This window comes from Cetorhinus maximus, chromosome 14, assembly GCF_964194155.1.
Source record: "Cetorhinus maximus chromosome 14, sCetMax3.hap1.1, whole genome shotgun sequence".
In the NCBI taxonomy this organism is placed as follows: domain Eukaryota; kingdom Metazoa; phylum Chordata; class Chondrichthyes; order Lamniformes; family Cetorhinidae; genus Cetorhinus; species Cetorhinus maximus.
The window spans coordinates 108,606,168-108,618,311 of NC_135892.1; the positions used below are offsets into that span (position 1 = coordinate 108,606,168).

At 53.1% G+C, this 12,144-nt stretch overlaps 1 protein-coding gene across 1 annotated transcript in view; it reads right to left on the reverse strand.

Annotated features, from left to right (window-relative positions):
- Positions 1-351: 351 nt before the first annotated feature.
- Positions 352-12,144, reverse strand: part of LOC144689342 (NHS-like protein 1) — a 228,923-nt gene continuing 217,130 nt past the window's right edge. The window contains exons 7-9 of the mRNA XM_078556375.1: positions 5,441-8,617; positions 4,204-4,321; positions 352-2,437 (exon numbers count right to left, since the gene is read on the reverse strand). Of these exons, the coding sequence (XP_078412501.1) occupies positions 1,642-2,437; positions 4,204-4,321; positions 5,441-8,617 (4,091 nt within the window). The 3' untranslated portion in view covers positions 352-1,641. The remainder of the gene's footprint in view (positions 2,438-4,203; positions 4,322-5,440; positions 8,618-12,144) is intronic.

Consider the following 12,144-nt stretch of genomic DNA (forward strand, 5'->3'; position numbering starts at 1 on the left):
GGTCAGACTGGGTTCCGTGGCTCTGGTTGAGGATTAGGGATGGTGTTAAGGACACACCTACACTAGTGAGACCTTGTGCCACTAAGTCAGGATGGCATCACATGGGGCTCTCTGACTACTCAGCTGAAGTCAGGAGAGTGTTAAGATTGAATTAGCATAGAGTCAAACGGCTTTCTTCAGTTCATTGCTAATTTAGTTGGTTAATTCTACTAACTCAGTGACAACCGGGAAAAAGAGAGACAAATGAGAAGAAAAAAAAACGTCAAAAATTATTTGTGTTAAACTGAATGGATTCAGGAACATCTGAATCCCAACAAGAGCACTTTCGTGCACCCTTCACTTTCTCCCCTCCTTGAGTTCCTCTCCTCTCCTGAAGGTAGTGAGGGACTCAGTCTGTAGATACAGTCTCACAGACGGTGGGTAGCTCACCCCCTTGTTGGGTTTATGCAGCCTTGCCATACAAGGTGAGGCTCTCTGGCAGGTAGGAAGCCCAGTGGACAGGCCTCTGACCCTGCTGTCCTTTCCAGACAGGGTCCCAATCGGGAGAGTGGCAACTGCAGCTTGAGTGTTTTCCCCCACCGACCTTCCCCCACTCAGCACCTGACCCCTCTTGGGGAAAACAAGCCAACTATACCAGTTCCGACTAGGTTAGCTAAACACAGACTGGGTATCGAACTGGAACCCTCCTGGTCTGAACAGCTTGGTGTCGTGCTGGGTGACACACCTAACCATTAACGGCACAAAGGCTGGATCTTTGCTTGCATTCTAGTGCTACAACATATTTGAAATTGATAATTCTCCAATGTCAAGACGACACGGATTGTCCAATGCCGACTCTTCCATTTACAGTACTTACTATTTCCTTCTTTCACCAAGGGATGGAAGTATCAACCAGCTAAAAACTCCAACCCTCCATTACATTGTCCAATGTCAGAGCTTAGACCTCGATCCCCATGAATTGCTCCTTTCTCCCAGAACCTGCCCAGGCACCAACAGTGCAAGTCTCTCTACCTCAGTTCCACTGAGAAATTCAACTCCAGGGAAATAAACTTTTGCCACAAAAAGAACTTTCAAAAACCTCTCATCCTCCTTGTCCTCTCCCCCTTGTCTTTCTTTTGTGCTCTTGCTCTCTTCCTCTTCCATCAACTCCAGATTCCAAAGTCACCTTCCTCCTGCCATCTCTCAGCTTCTCCCGACAGTCTCTATTCCATCCAGCGGCCTGAAACCCGCCTTAATCTCAGAAAGACACAACAGTGGCGCTCGCTACAGTCAATATGTAACAACCTCTTTCTCTCAAGCCCTCCGCGACTCTTTCCCACTGAATGCAAAGGAGCTCTTTTCCCCTGCTTTCCAACACTTTGGAGAAGTATTTCATTGGCTGTAAAGCGCTTTGGGAATTCCTGAGGTTGTGAAAGGCGCTATTTAAATGCAAGTCTCTCTTTTCAGTGCACGGCTGACACCTCCCACGTTTGCACAGCTCAGCACATCCGACAGGATAAGGGGGGGGGCAAAGGCCGAGGCCTTCACCTTTTAGGCTTTTCCTCGGTGGGTTTTTTGCCCTTTGCACTGCAATTGACTTTTAAACGAAAATTAAAACGTGGGGTACTAAAATCAGTCTCTCTCTGTTGTTCTTTTCGTCTTTCACGAGTCCCAGTCCTGGTTCACGCCTTCTTCTGCTAAAGTAGTGGAGCCGTTCTGGGCCGGGTGAATGTCTGTTGCCCCACACATTGAGTCCGGAGGGTCCCGTGAGGCAGGGGCTGAGTCTGGGTGGCTGAAGACGCTGTTGCCTCTGGGCTCCTGCCTGCCCCGAATGTCCCCCAGGCCGCTGCTGCTGACGATGTCGCCCTCGCTGTGCCGCCGCCCCTCGTTGCCTGGGCCCGGACCCTCGGCCGCCTCCGCGTTCTCGGCCTCCCCTTCGCAGATGACGGTCATGGGGCTGCTGTGGAGCCGGTGGAGGTGAAGGTGCCGGGCGCCATACCGGCTGCTGGCGGCCGAGGGGGGGGTCCGCGAGCGCCCGTGCCGGATGCCCACCAGCCCCGCGCCCCGGGGCATGGGCCCCTCCTGTGAGGCCCACTCCTCGCGGGGGTTCCGCCCCCGGTGTCCCGGTGAGCGGCTCTCGGCCGGACTCCAGCCGTTGGTCCTGGCCGCCTCGGCCTGCGGCGGCTCAGCCTGCCGATGCCGGGGGTCAGTGCTCTTGAGCATTTCAGCCGCTGACATGCGACAGCCTGCCTCTCCCCTGCTGCCCTTCTTCAAAAGCAGGGCCTTGAAGCTGTCGCTACTGGTGCTGGATTTCCGCAGGTTCCTCTGGATGGAGCCAACTTGCTTGAAGCTGCCCGGGCTGGAGATGTTCCCCGTGGGGGTGACGGGAGGAGAAGGGGACACAGTCTTACAGAGCTCGTCCTCGGAATCTTTCCGGCCCAGGACTCTCCTTTTGGACCTAAAGGTGAGAAACACAATCTTAACATTTTCTCCTAATCGTTATACAAAAAAAAAATAGAGAGAGAGAGAGAGAGAGGGGATAGAGAGATTGAGTAGACAGAGGAAGACAATTGGCGACACAGACCGGGATTTTGGGTGGGACCTGTCGTGGGCGGGATGGAAAATTGGGGGACCCAGCAAAATGTCCACTGACTTCCAGCAGGAATTTCTGGTCCCGATAGTTAGACATGAAGGGAGAGACAGATAGTGAGAACCTTTACTGGCCTAGCCAGCGATGTTCATGCCCCATGAAAGAATAATAAAAAAAAACCTTTCATCGATTGTCGAGTAAACCCATCTTGGTTCGCTAATGTCCTTCAGGGAAGGAAATCTGCCATCCTTACCCGGTTAGGCCTACACGTGACTCCAGACCTACAATGAATGTGATTGACTCTTAACTGCCCTCTGCAATGGCCTGGCAGTGCCACAGTTCAAGGGCAATTGGGTAGGGATGGGCAACGAACACTGGCCTTGTCAGTGACGCTCACTTCCCATGAAAGAATAAAAAAAGGAATCTATAAGTGATCACCATTCAAAGATACGAACATTAATATCAATTATATATTTGAGGAAAAATTTGCAGGGCTGTGGGGAAGGAGTGGGGGGAGTGAGACGAATTGGATAACTCGATCAGCGCCTTTGCTCTATCATTTTATAATTCTAGCTGAGAATCAGACTACCCTTTTTCGAATTACATAGATTTACAGCACAGAACAGGCCCTTTGGCCCACTTTGTCCCTGCGGGTGTATATGCTCCACATGAGCCTCCTCCTACCCTTCACTCTCCCCTCATGTGTTTAGTTAGATTCACCTTAAATGTATCCATGGTTTTCATCTGAACCACTTCATGTGGATAGATTGGAGAAGCCGGGATTGTTCTTCTTGGAGAAGAGGGGGTTAAGAGGAGATTTGATAGAGGCGTTCAAAATCATGCAGGATCTGTTAACAGTAGACGGAGAGAAACTGTTCCCATTGATGGAACCAGAGGACACCAATTTAAGGTGATTGGCAAAAGAACCAGAGGCGACATGAGGAAAAACTTTTTTATGCAGCGAGGCCACATACAGTCACCCAATAACAGGAACCCCATGTAGATACAAAAGTGAGACTCCTCACTCCCAGAAAAACGAAAGGGATTCACAACCCACAAGTGACAGAATTGAGGCTCCAAAAACAAAAAATAAATCCAAGGCCACATCCCCAGGTCTTTCCTTCCTCCTCTCCAGTCTGAAGACTTGGAAGTTTCATCTCCTTCAAGGCCGGAGAGAGGGAAAAGGCTGTTTTCTGATCGGGAGATACTGGATGTGGGGTTTTTTCCTGCTGAGCGGCCATCATTAACAAAGTAAACCCCCCGTTTCTGCTGCAGTTAAGGCAGCTGTTCGGGAACCTCCCCTAGTGTGAGAGTTCCTAAGCAGAGCAAAGAGGCTGGACTCAGTCGAAGGTTCCTCAGAGAGGAACTGTATTTAACCCTTTAAATGCCCCTTACCCATCTCAATCCTGAGACAACCATGCAAGTTCCAGACAAGTCATCAGCCATATTTAACGAGCATCCCCGCCCTCTACACGTCCCAAGGGCCCTCGGAGCACAAGGTCAGGATAGGCATCAAATCAGACATCAGCCCAGCTCAAGTAATGAACAGTATAATATCTTTCCTATCAGTCTCAGGCTGATCCATGTCCGCTCACCAGGGAATCAGTTCAAAGAGTTCTCACTCCTGTTCCTACCTGTGAATCACTGCAAATAAGTCCTCAGTTGTCCTGGGCCTGCTGGGAGTGCTAGGATCTTCAATACTCCAACCGTTACTGCTAGCAAAGGTGGGGGAACTGGGTTCAAACACATCACCTGCCAAAGAGCAGTTAAACTCCAGTCATTGAAAGGTGGAGGAAGCATCGTAAAATACCAGATAGCTGTCAACTTCAACACTCTATTACACCCCCTCAAAACTCTATTACACCCCCGTAAACTCTATAATACTGTTACACCCCCGTAAACTCTATAACCTCTGTTATACCCCTGTAAACACTGTAACACTCTGTTACATCCCTTGTAAATGCTACAACCCTCTGTTACACCCCCTCAAAATTCTCTAATGCTCCATTACACCCCATGTAAACTCTATAACCCTCTGTTACACTCTCTCCAAGTCACTCACCATCCTGACTTGGAAATATGTCACCGTTCCTTCACTGTCGCTGGATCAAAATCCTGGAACTCCCTTCCTAACAGCACTGTGGGTGCACCTACACCACAGGGACTGCAGCGGTTCAAGGCAGCTCACCACCACCTTCTCAAGGGCAATTAGGGATGGGCAATAAATGCTGGCCTAGCCAGTGAAGCCCACATCCCATCAATGAATTAAAAAACCCCCTGTAAACTCAACCTCCTGTTACACCCCCCTCAAAACTCTATAGCACTCTATTACATCCCCTGTAAACTCTATCACCCTCTGTTACATCCCCTGTAAACTCTAACCCTCGGTTACACACTCTGCAAACTCTATAACACTGTTACACCCCCATAACATTCTTAAACATCAGTATAATCCCAAATCCCATAACATTCTTAAACCCCATTATAATCCCAATCCCTGTAACATTCTTACACCCTAACATACTTTCTAAACACTTGCATTTCTTCTTGTGTTGGCTTATCTTTGTAACAGTAGGCTGTCCCTGATACCCTCCATCAACCCCGCAACATTGTTACACCCCCTCATATTTGTCCACCCCAAGGAGGGGTGAGGAGCCTGAAGGGGTGGGAAAGGAATGGATGGGCGAGCAATTGGATGGATGGGGGCGGGGTGAAAAGGGGGGAGATGGGAAAGAATTGGGAGAGCAAGGGACAAGTGGAATGCACGATGAAGGAACGAGAGGACGGGAGAAGGGACAAAGTGGAGAGGAGGAGGAATAGAAGGGGATGAGGAAGAACAGGAAAATGTTTTTTTTTTGTTCTTAACCTTACCCATTTCATCATCTTGGCAGGTTATTGCACTGCTCTCTTCCATGGTATCCCAAGTGTTTGGTGTATCTGCTGCCAGTTCTCCATGCACACTTGGATTTTCCCGGCTTTCGTCGAACAGGTTCTCCACGTGGGCTTCCCAGGCCTTGTGCTGCACCGTGTCCTCAGGTCCCTTGGCTGTATGGGAGCTGTCAGATTCTGTCACATCCACACTTTGAGCTAAGGGCTGGTCTCTGTTGGTCTCAGTAGATGCTGTGGTGGTGGTGGTGATGGTGGTGGTGACTTCTGCTACAGATCCCGAGGGGACCGACACCTGTTTCTCCTGGAGGGGGATGTTCCAGGCAGGTGGTGGGACAAGTAGACCCAATTTGGGTTTCCTGGCAATGGGAGGTGGCATTTTGCTGGCCAATTTGGCATTGGGGTTTTCAGGCGGTGACACCCTCTCTTGATCTTTCCCTGTATCGATCCTTTTGCTCTGAGCTGTGGGAGCAGGGCTGGGTGGCTCCATCGTGGGCTCTAGCTCATTTCCAGCCCCTAACTCAGGCCTGTTCCCGAGGGCAAACGATTCAGGCCTATCCGTGCCAGCGGTCCTGTTTTCAGAGCTGAGGGCTAGGCCGCTGCCAGGAAGGTTGCTGGCCTCGTGGTGATGTTTGGCGAATCTGCAGAGGGAGGAAGGGCGTTGCAGCACAGCCGGTTTCCTGGGCGGCGGCGACATCGGCTGCTCCAGCCGCAGCTTCAACCAGGGGCACTGCTCCTCCGCCTGCCTCGGTGGGTCAGCCCGGTCACTCCTCTTCACCGACCTCAGCTGGACCATCTGCAGAGCACTGGGTGTAATGAGGGGCAGGCCCAGGCCTGGCTTACAGGCCTCAGCCTGCTCGGCTGGGGCCTTAGGCTCTTTTCTGCAGGGGCGGGTGGACGAGAGCGGGGGCTTTGCACAGTTCATCATCTTCAGGTCCAGGAGTGGGGCCGGGGGGGGCAGGGGAGGAGCAGGAGGGGGTAGTGGGGGTGCAGGAGGGGGGACGGTGGGTACAGGAAGGAAAGGAGGGGGCAGAGGGGCAACAGGAGGGGTCAGCAGGGGAGCAGGAGGGGTCAGTAGGGGAGCAGGAGCGGTCAGCAGGGGAGATGGAGGGGTCAGCAGGGCCAGAGGGGCAGCAGGAGGGGGTAAGGTGGACAGTGGGGGTGGTGGAGGAGGAAGAGGAGGGCTCAGGTCAGGACCCAGGGATGATGCAGGTGTATCTGAGGGAGCGGCTCTGGCCTCTGCCATTTGATGCCGGGAATCGGAGGCATTTGAGGAAAGGGATGCAGACGACGACGAGGCTGATACGGAGGACAGCAGTGAAGATTTCCGCTCGGGGACTTTCGGCTTTGGCTTTGGCTTTGGTTTGGCGAGCCCTGGCGATGTCTGGCGGGAGAACACGGGGGCTGGGTTCAGCATGGTGGGCGTGTTGCACTGGCTGGAGTAGCCACTCGAGGGCGAGGTGACGCCATGGGACTTGTCTGGGGACGAGCTCTTTGGTTTGGCCGAGCTGTTGGCCACGAGCGGCGGGCAGGACCGCGGCAGCTCGTCCTGCACGTAGTCCCAGGCGCTGGCCTGGGGACCCTCCTCCTGGGCTCTCCCGCCTCCCCCCTCAGTGTAATAGGCCCAGGGGTCGCTGTACTCGGAGCGCAGGCTGCTGGTCTCACTCTGGGATGGTGTGGCTGCGCTGGAGTAGGCGTTGCTGGCAGCGGTGGAGCGCCCGCTGCTGTTGCTGCTGCCGCCCCCGCCACTCGCACTACTCTGGCTGCGGGGGCGCATGGTCCAGGGGTCACGACCCTCGCTGGGGGAGGCCGGGGGGCCATCCTGGCCCTTGAGGTTGACCTCGAGCGAGCGCTGGAGGGTGGCGATAAGCGACTCACTGAGCACGGGCCGGGCACCCTTGGGCTTCTTGCGGAGAGAGTCCGTGCGGGCGGGAGGAAGGGGGGGTTTCTTGGTTTTCTTCAGGGATATGCTGCGGCCCAGGGACCGGTCACTGTAGCCAGTTTGGTTCTCCGGGCCTCGCCGACCTTTGCCCTCACCCCACGACCCGGCAGTGACCTCCGCGGGTGCGAGCTGCACCTCCGAGTACAGTGAGTTCCAGTCCACCTCGGTGGGAGGGGGTGAGAGAGGGCGGTCCGGGTTCTTGTACGGGTGACGGGCGGGGGTCCGAGGGCCCGAGCTCACGGCCAGCGTCTCCGCTTGGGGGGGGCCGGGGGTCAGAGCCGTCTCGCCGGCGGAACGCTCCGTCATGCTCCCGCTCTCCGGCTGGCCCCCTCGGGCAGCGCTGGTCACCCCACCGCCCTCCCGGGCACGCTGAGGCTCTACCAGCTCGGCCCGCAGGCCCAGCGCCAGGGAGACGGCCGAGTCGCAGCGGGAAGGGGGCAGGGCGGTGTCGGAGGTGGGCGAGTGCCGGCCCGAGCTGCAGCCGTTGCCGCCGCTGCTGCCGCTCCAGTTGCCGCTGGAGGAGCGGTTCTCCTCCCGCAGGCCGCCGGCGCCGCTCAGGGCCGTGGCGGTGAGGGGCGTGGGGGCGGCGGAGCCTGGCGGCAGCGAGCAGCCCACTAGGGCTTGGGACGTGCGGATGGCCACCACCTCGGCCTTCGAGGACAGCGTGGTGTGGGCGGTGATCTGGGTCGGGCGCACTGCGCTGGGTGAGGCGGTGCGCGCCAGCGCGGCGGGCTCTTCCCCGGCGGCCTGAAGGCCGGGAATCTCCTGGGACTTCGGTCTGGGCAGCGTGGCCATCTGCAGCTGGGTTGCCGAGCCGTCCACTCGCAGCTTGCCCACCCGCCCGGGCAGCGTGCCGAACGACTCCTCCGGCTTGCGCAGGGTGTGGCGGGCATCGTTTAGCTCGTGCAGCGAGACCCTGGCTCCAGGTCGGGGCAGGCTGTGGAAACGCAGCTCTCCGCTGGCACGCAGAGTGTCGGTCCCATCGCTGGCAGTCGACATGTTACCTGACGAGTTGGAGAGTTGGGCCGCGATGCCCTGTCCTTTCTGCGCCCGAATCCTCCGGACCGACGGTGGTACCACCTTGACCTCTTCCGTCTGGCAGGAGGAGTCCTTGGTCGCTGACTGCCCCCTGCTGGCTTTGCTGCTTTCTAGGCGACTCATGGTGGAATACTGACCAGGGAGGATAACGGAGTGACCTCTGACCTGCGTGTGCCCAGAGCCTGTCAAATACAAATATCAATATAGCTGAGAATAGCACAAAAGTGCTGCCAATTTGGCCTTTATATAGCACCTTATCGTAATAAAACATCTCAATACAGTTCACAGGAGCACCGTCAGACAAAGACTGACTCCAAGTCACATGGGGCATTGGGCAAATGACCTAAAGTTTGGTTGAAGTAGGTTTTAAGGAGTGTCTTAAAGGAGAAGAGAGAGGTAGAGAGATGGAGAGGTTTAGGGAGGGAATTCCAGAGCTCAGGCCCCAGGCAGCTGAAGGCAAGGCCGCCAAGGGTGGAGCGGAGGGAATCAGTGATTCTCAAAAGGCTGGAATTGGAGGAGCGCAGATATCTTGGAAGGTGATGGAGCTGGCGGAGATTACAGGGATAAAGACGGGCGAGGCCATTTGAAGGCAAGACTGAGAATTTAAAAATGGAGGTGCTGCCTCTGAGGGATCCAGTGTAGATCAGCGGGCACAGGAGTGATGTGTGAATGGGACTTAGCGAGAGTTAAGACATAGGCTCAAATTTGGACGAACTCAAGTTAATGGAGGGTGAAAAGTGAGAGGCTGGCTAGGAGAGCATTGGAATGGTCAAATCTACAGGTGACAAAGGCATGGACGAGGATCACAGCTGCAGATAGATGGAAATGGAAGTCGTTGTGCTGGGTAATTGAGAGGATATGGGGCTGGAAGCCAACAAAAAACTAGCTAAACTTCCAAAGGCCGATAAGACTCGAGGTGCAGTAGGTGGGATGCTTATGGTGCTGGATGAGTAATTCAGGGGTTAAAAGTTCAAATCCCATCATGGCAAGTTGTGGAAACGAAATAGAATAAAGTCTGCTCATTTGTGGGACGGTACCAGAAGAATAACCTCGGAAATGGTCAGATTGCTGTAAAATCCCAACTGGTTCATTTAAGTGTCAGCCTGTCTGCCTTTGCATGTGACAGACTCAAAGTAGCAAGCCACCTTTATTGCAAGGGGGATAGAGTATAAAAGTAGGGAAGTCTTGCTACAACTGTGCAGGGCTTTGGTGAGACTGCACCTGGAGTACTGTGCGCAGTTTAGGTCTCCTGACTTAAGGAGGGATATCCTTGCATTGGAAGCCGTCCAGAGAAGGTTCACTGGCTGATTCCTGGGATGAAGGGGTTTGTCTTATGAGGAAACGTTGAGCAGACTGGGCCTACAGTCATTGGAATCAGAAGAATGAGAGGTGATCTTATTGAATCATATAAGATCCTGAGGAGACTTGACAGAGTGGATGCTGAGAGGATGTCTCCCCACGGGGGAAAAGTTAGAACTAGGAAACACAGTTTAAAAATAAGGAGTCTACCATTTAAGATGTAGATGAGGAAGAGTTATTTTCTCTCAAAGGGTCGTTAGTGTTTGGAATTCTCTTCCACAGAGAGCATTGGTCGTTGATTATATACAAGGCCGAGTTAGACAGGTTTTTGATTGACACGGGAGTTAAGGGTTATGGGGGGGGCTGCAGACAGGAAAGTGGAGTTGAGGCCACAATCAGATCAGCCATGATCTTAATGAATGGCGGAACAGGCTTGATGGGGCGAATGGCCTTCTCCTGCTCCTAATTCATATGATCAATCCACACTATTGAAGGATGGACAAAAAATGAAGTCCTTATCATTGACGCCTACATCACAAGGAGAGAAAAGAACAGGTTTTTCTGGCCACTGAATTTGGCAAGTTCGCCCAATGTTGCCTCTCCACAGTGATAGAAAACAGTCCTTCTCAAATCTCTGTCACACAGTAACGTGGAGTCAGTCAGTCTGACAACGTGAGGTTAGTATTCCATCCCATTAACTCCCCCTTCTCCTTTCGAGAGCCTGTTCCATCGGTTCTGGCTGCCCATTGACATGCCAAATTGTTTGTTCCTTCATGCATCAGCCTATTTAGTAAGTGTCTCTGAGGCTGCTCAGCTATGGAATGCATCATTACGAAGAGCCCAGTACGTACACACACGCACGCTCAGGAATGCTGAGGCCAATACAGCACCTGCACCAATGTGCTGGCTGTGACTGGTTCCTAGCAGTGAGCAGGGACTCAACCTGGGATCCTGCTCTCTATGATTTACTCGGTTACTCATGTGTGCCCCCAGACAATGAATGCCAGCAGGCTGTTTGGCCTCAGAGCCTAATCCTGGTCTTGTCTTCTCCTAAACTTTACACACCAGCATGTTCTAGGACACAAGAACTGGGAGCAGGTGTAGATCACACGGCCTGTCGAGCTTGCTCCGCCATTCGTTATGGTCATGGCTGATCTGGGGCTTCAACTCCATTTCCCTGCCAATTCCTCATTGCCCTGAGACCAAAAACCTGTCTATCCCAGCTTAACTCTATTGAACGATGGAGCGTCCCACAACCCTCTGGGGTAGAGAATTCCAAAGATTCACAACCCTCTGAATGAAGTAATTTCCCCTTAGCTCAGTCCTAATTGATCGGGCCTTATCCTGAGGCTGCACCCCTGTGTTTTAGATTCCCCGACCAGCGGGAACAATCTCTTAGCTTCTACCCTATTAAACCCCCCCTCAGAATCTTGTACGTTTCAATGAGATCGACTCTCATTCTTCTAAACTCCAGAGAATATCGGCCCAATTTACTCAGCTTCTCACCACAGGACAACCCCCTCATCCCAGGGACCAATTTAGTGAACCTTCTCTGTACCACCTCCAATGCATGCATTTCCTTTCTTAAATGTAGAGATCAAAATTGCACACAGTGCTCCAGGTGTGGTCTCAACAAAACCCTGCACAACTGTAGCAAGACTTCTTATTTCTATATTCCAATACCCTTGCAAAAAAAGGCCAACATGTCATTTGCCTTCCTAACTGCTTGCTAGACCTGTATGTTAACTTTTTGCGTTCCTTGTACAAGCACATCCATGTCTTTTGAACATCAACACTTTCAAGTTTCTCATTTTTAAAAAACTGTTCAGCTCTTCTACTCTTTCGACCAAAGTGAATAACTTTGCACTCCCCTACATTATAATCCATCTGCCATCTTGTTGCCCAGTCACCTAACCTGTCTGTATCTCTTTGCAGCCTTGCTGTGTCCTCCTTCTAGCACCCTGCATAGCCGATAGAAGTTTGTGGTCAGTGGGGAGAGGGGAAAGGGGAAAGCGGGGTGGGGGGGGAAGGGGGGGGGGGGTGCCTAGCTGGTCCTCCCTGCCTCTAGGGGGCACTGACACCACATTAGTGCAGCTTTGTTTACTGATGATATCTTGGACCAGGATTGGACCCTGGGATGGATCATCCACATGGACACTCACCAACACACACACACACGGGCACTCACCAACAAACATTTACACACAGGTATTGCAAAGGCTATGGGCCCTGACAATATTCCAGCAAAAGTATTGAACACTTGTGCTCCAGAACTTGCCACAACTCTAGCCAGGCCATACCAGTTCAGCTACAACACTGGCATCTACTCGGCAATGTAGAACATTGCTCAGATACGTCCTGTACATAAAAAACAGGACAAATCCAACCCAGCCAATTACCGCCCCATCAG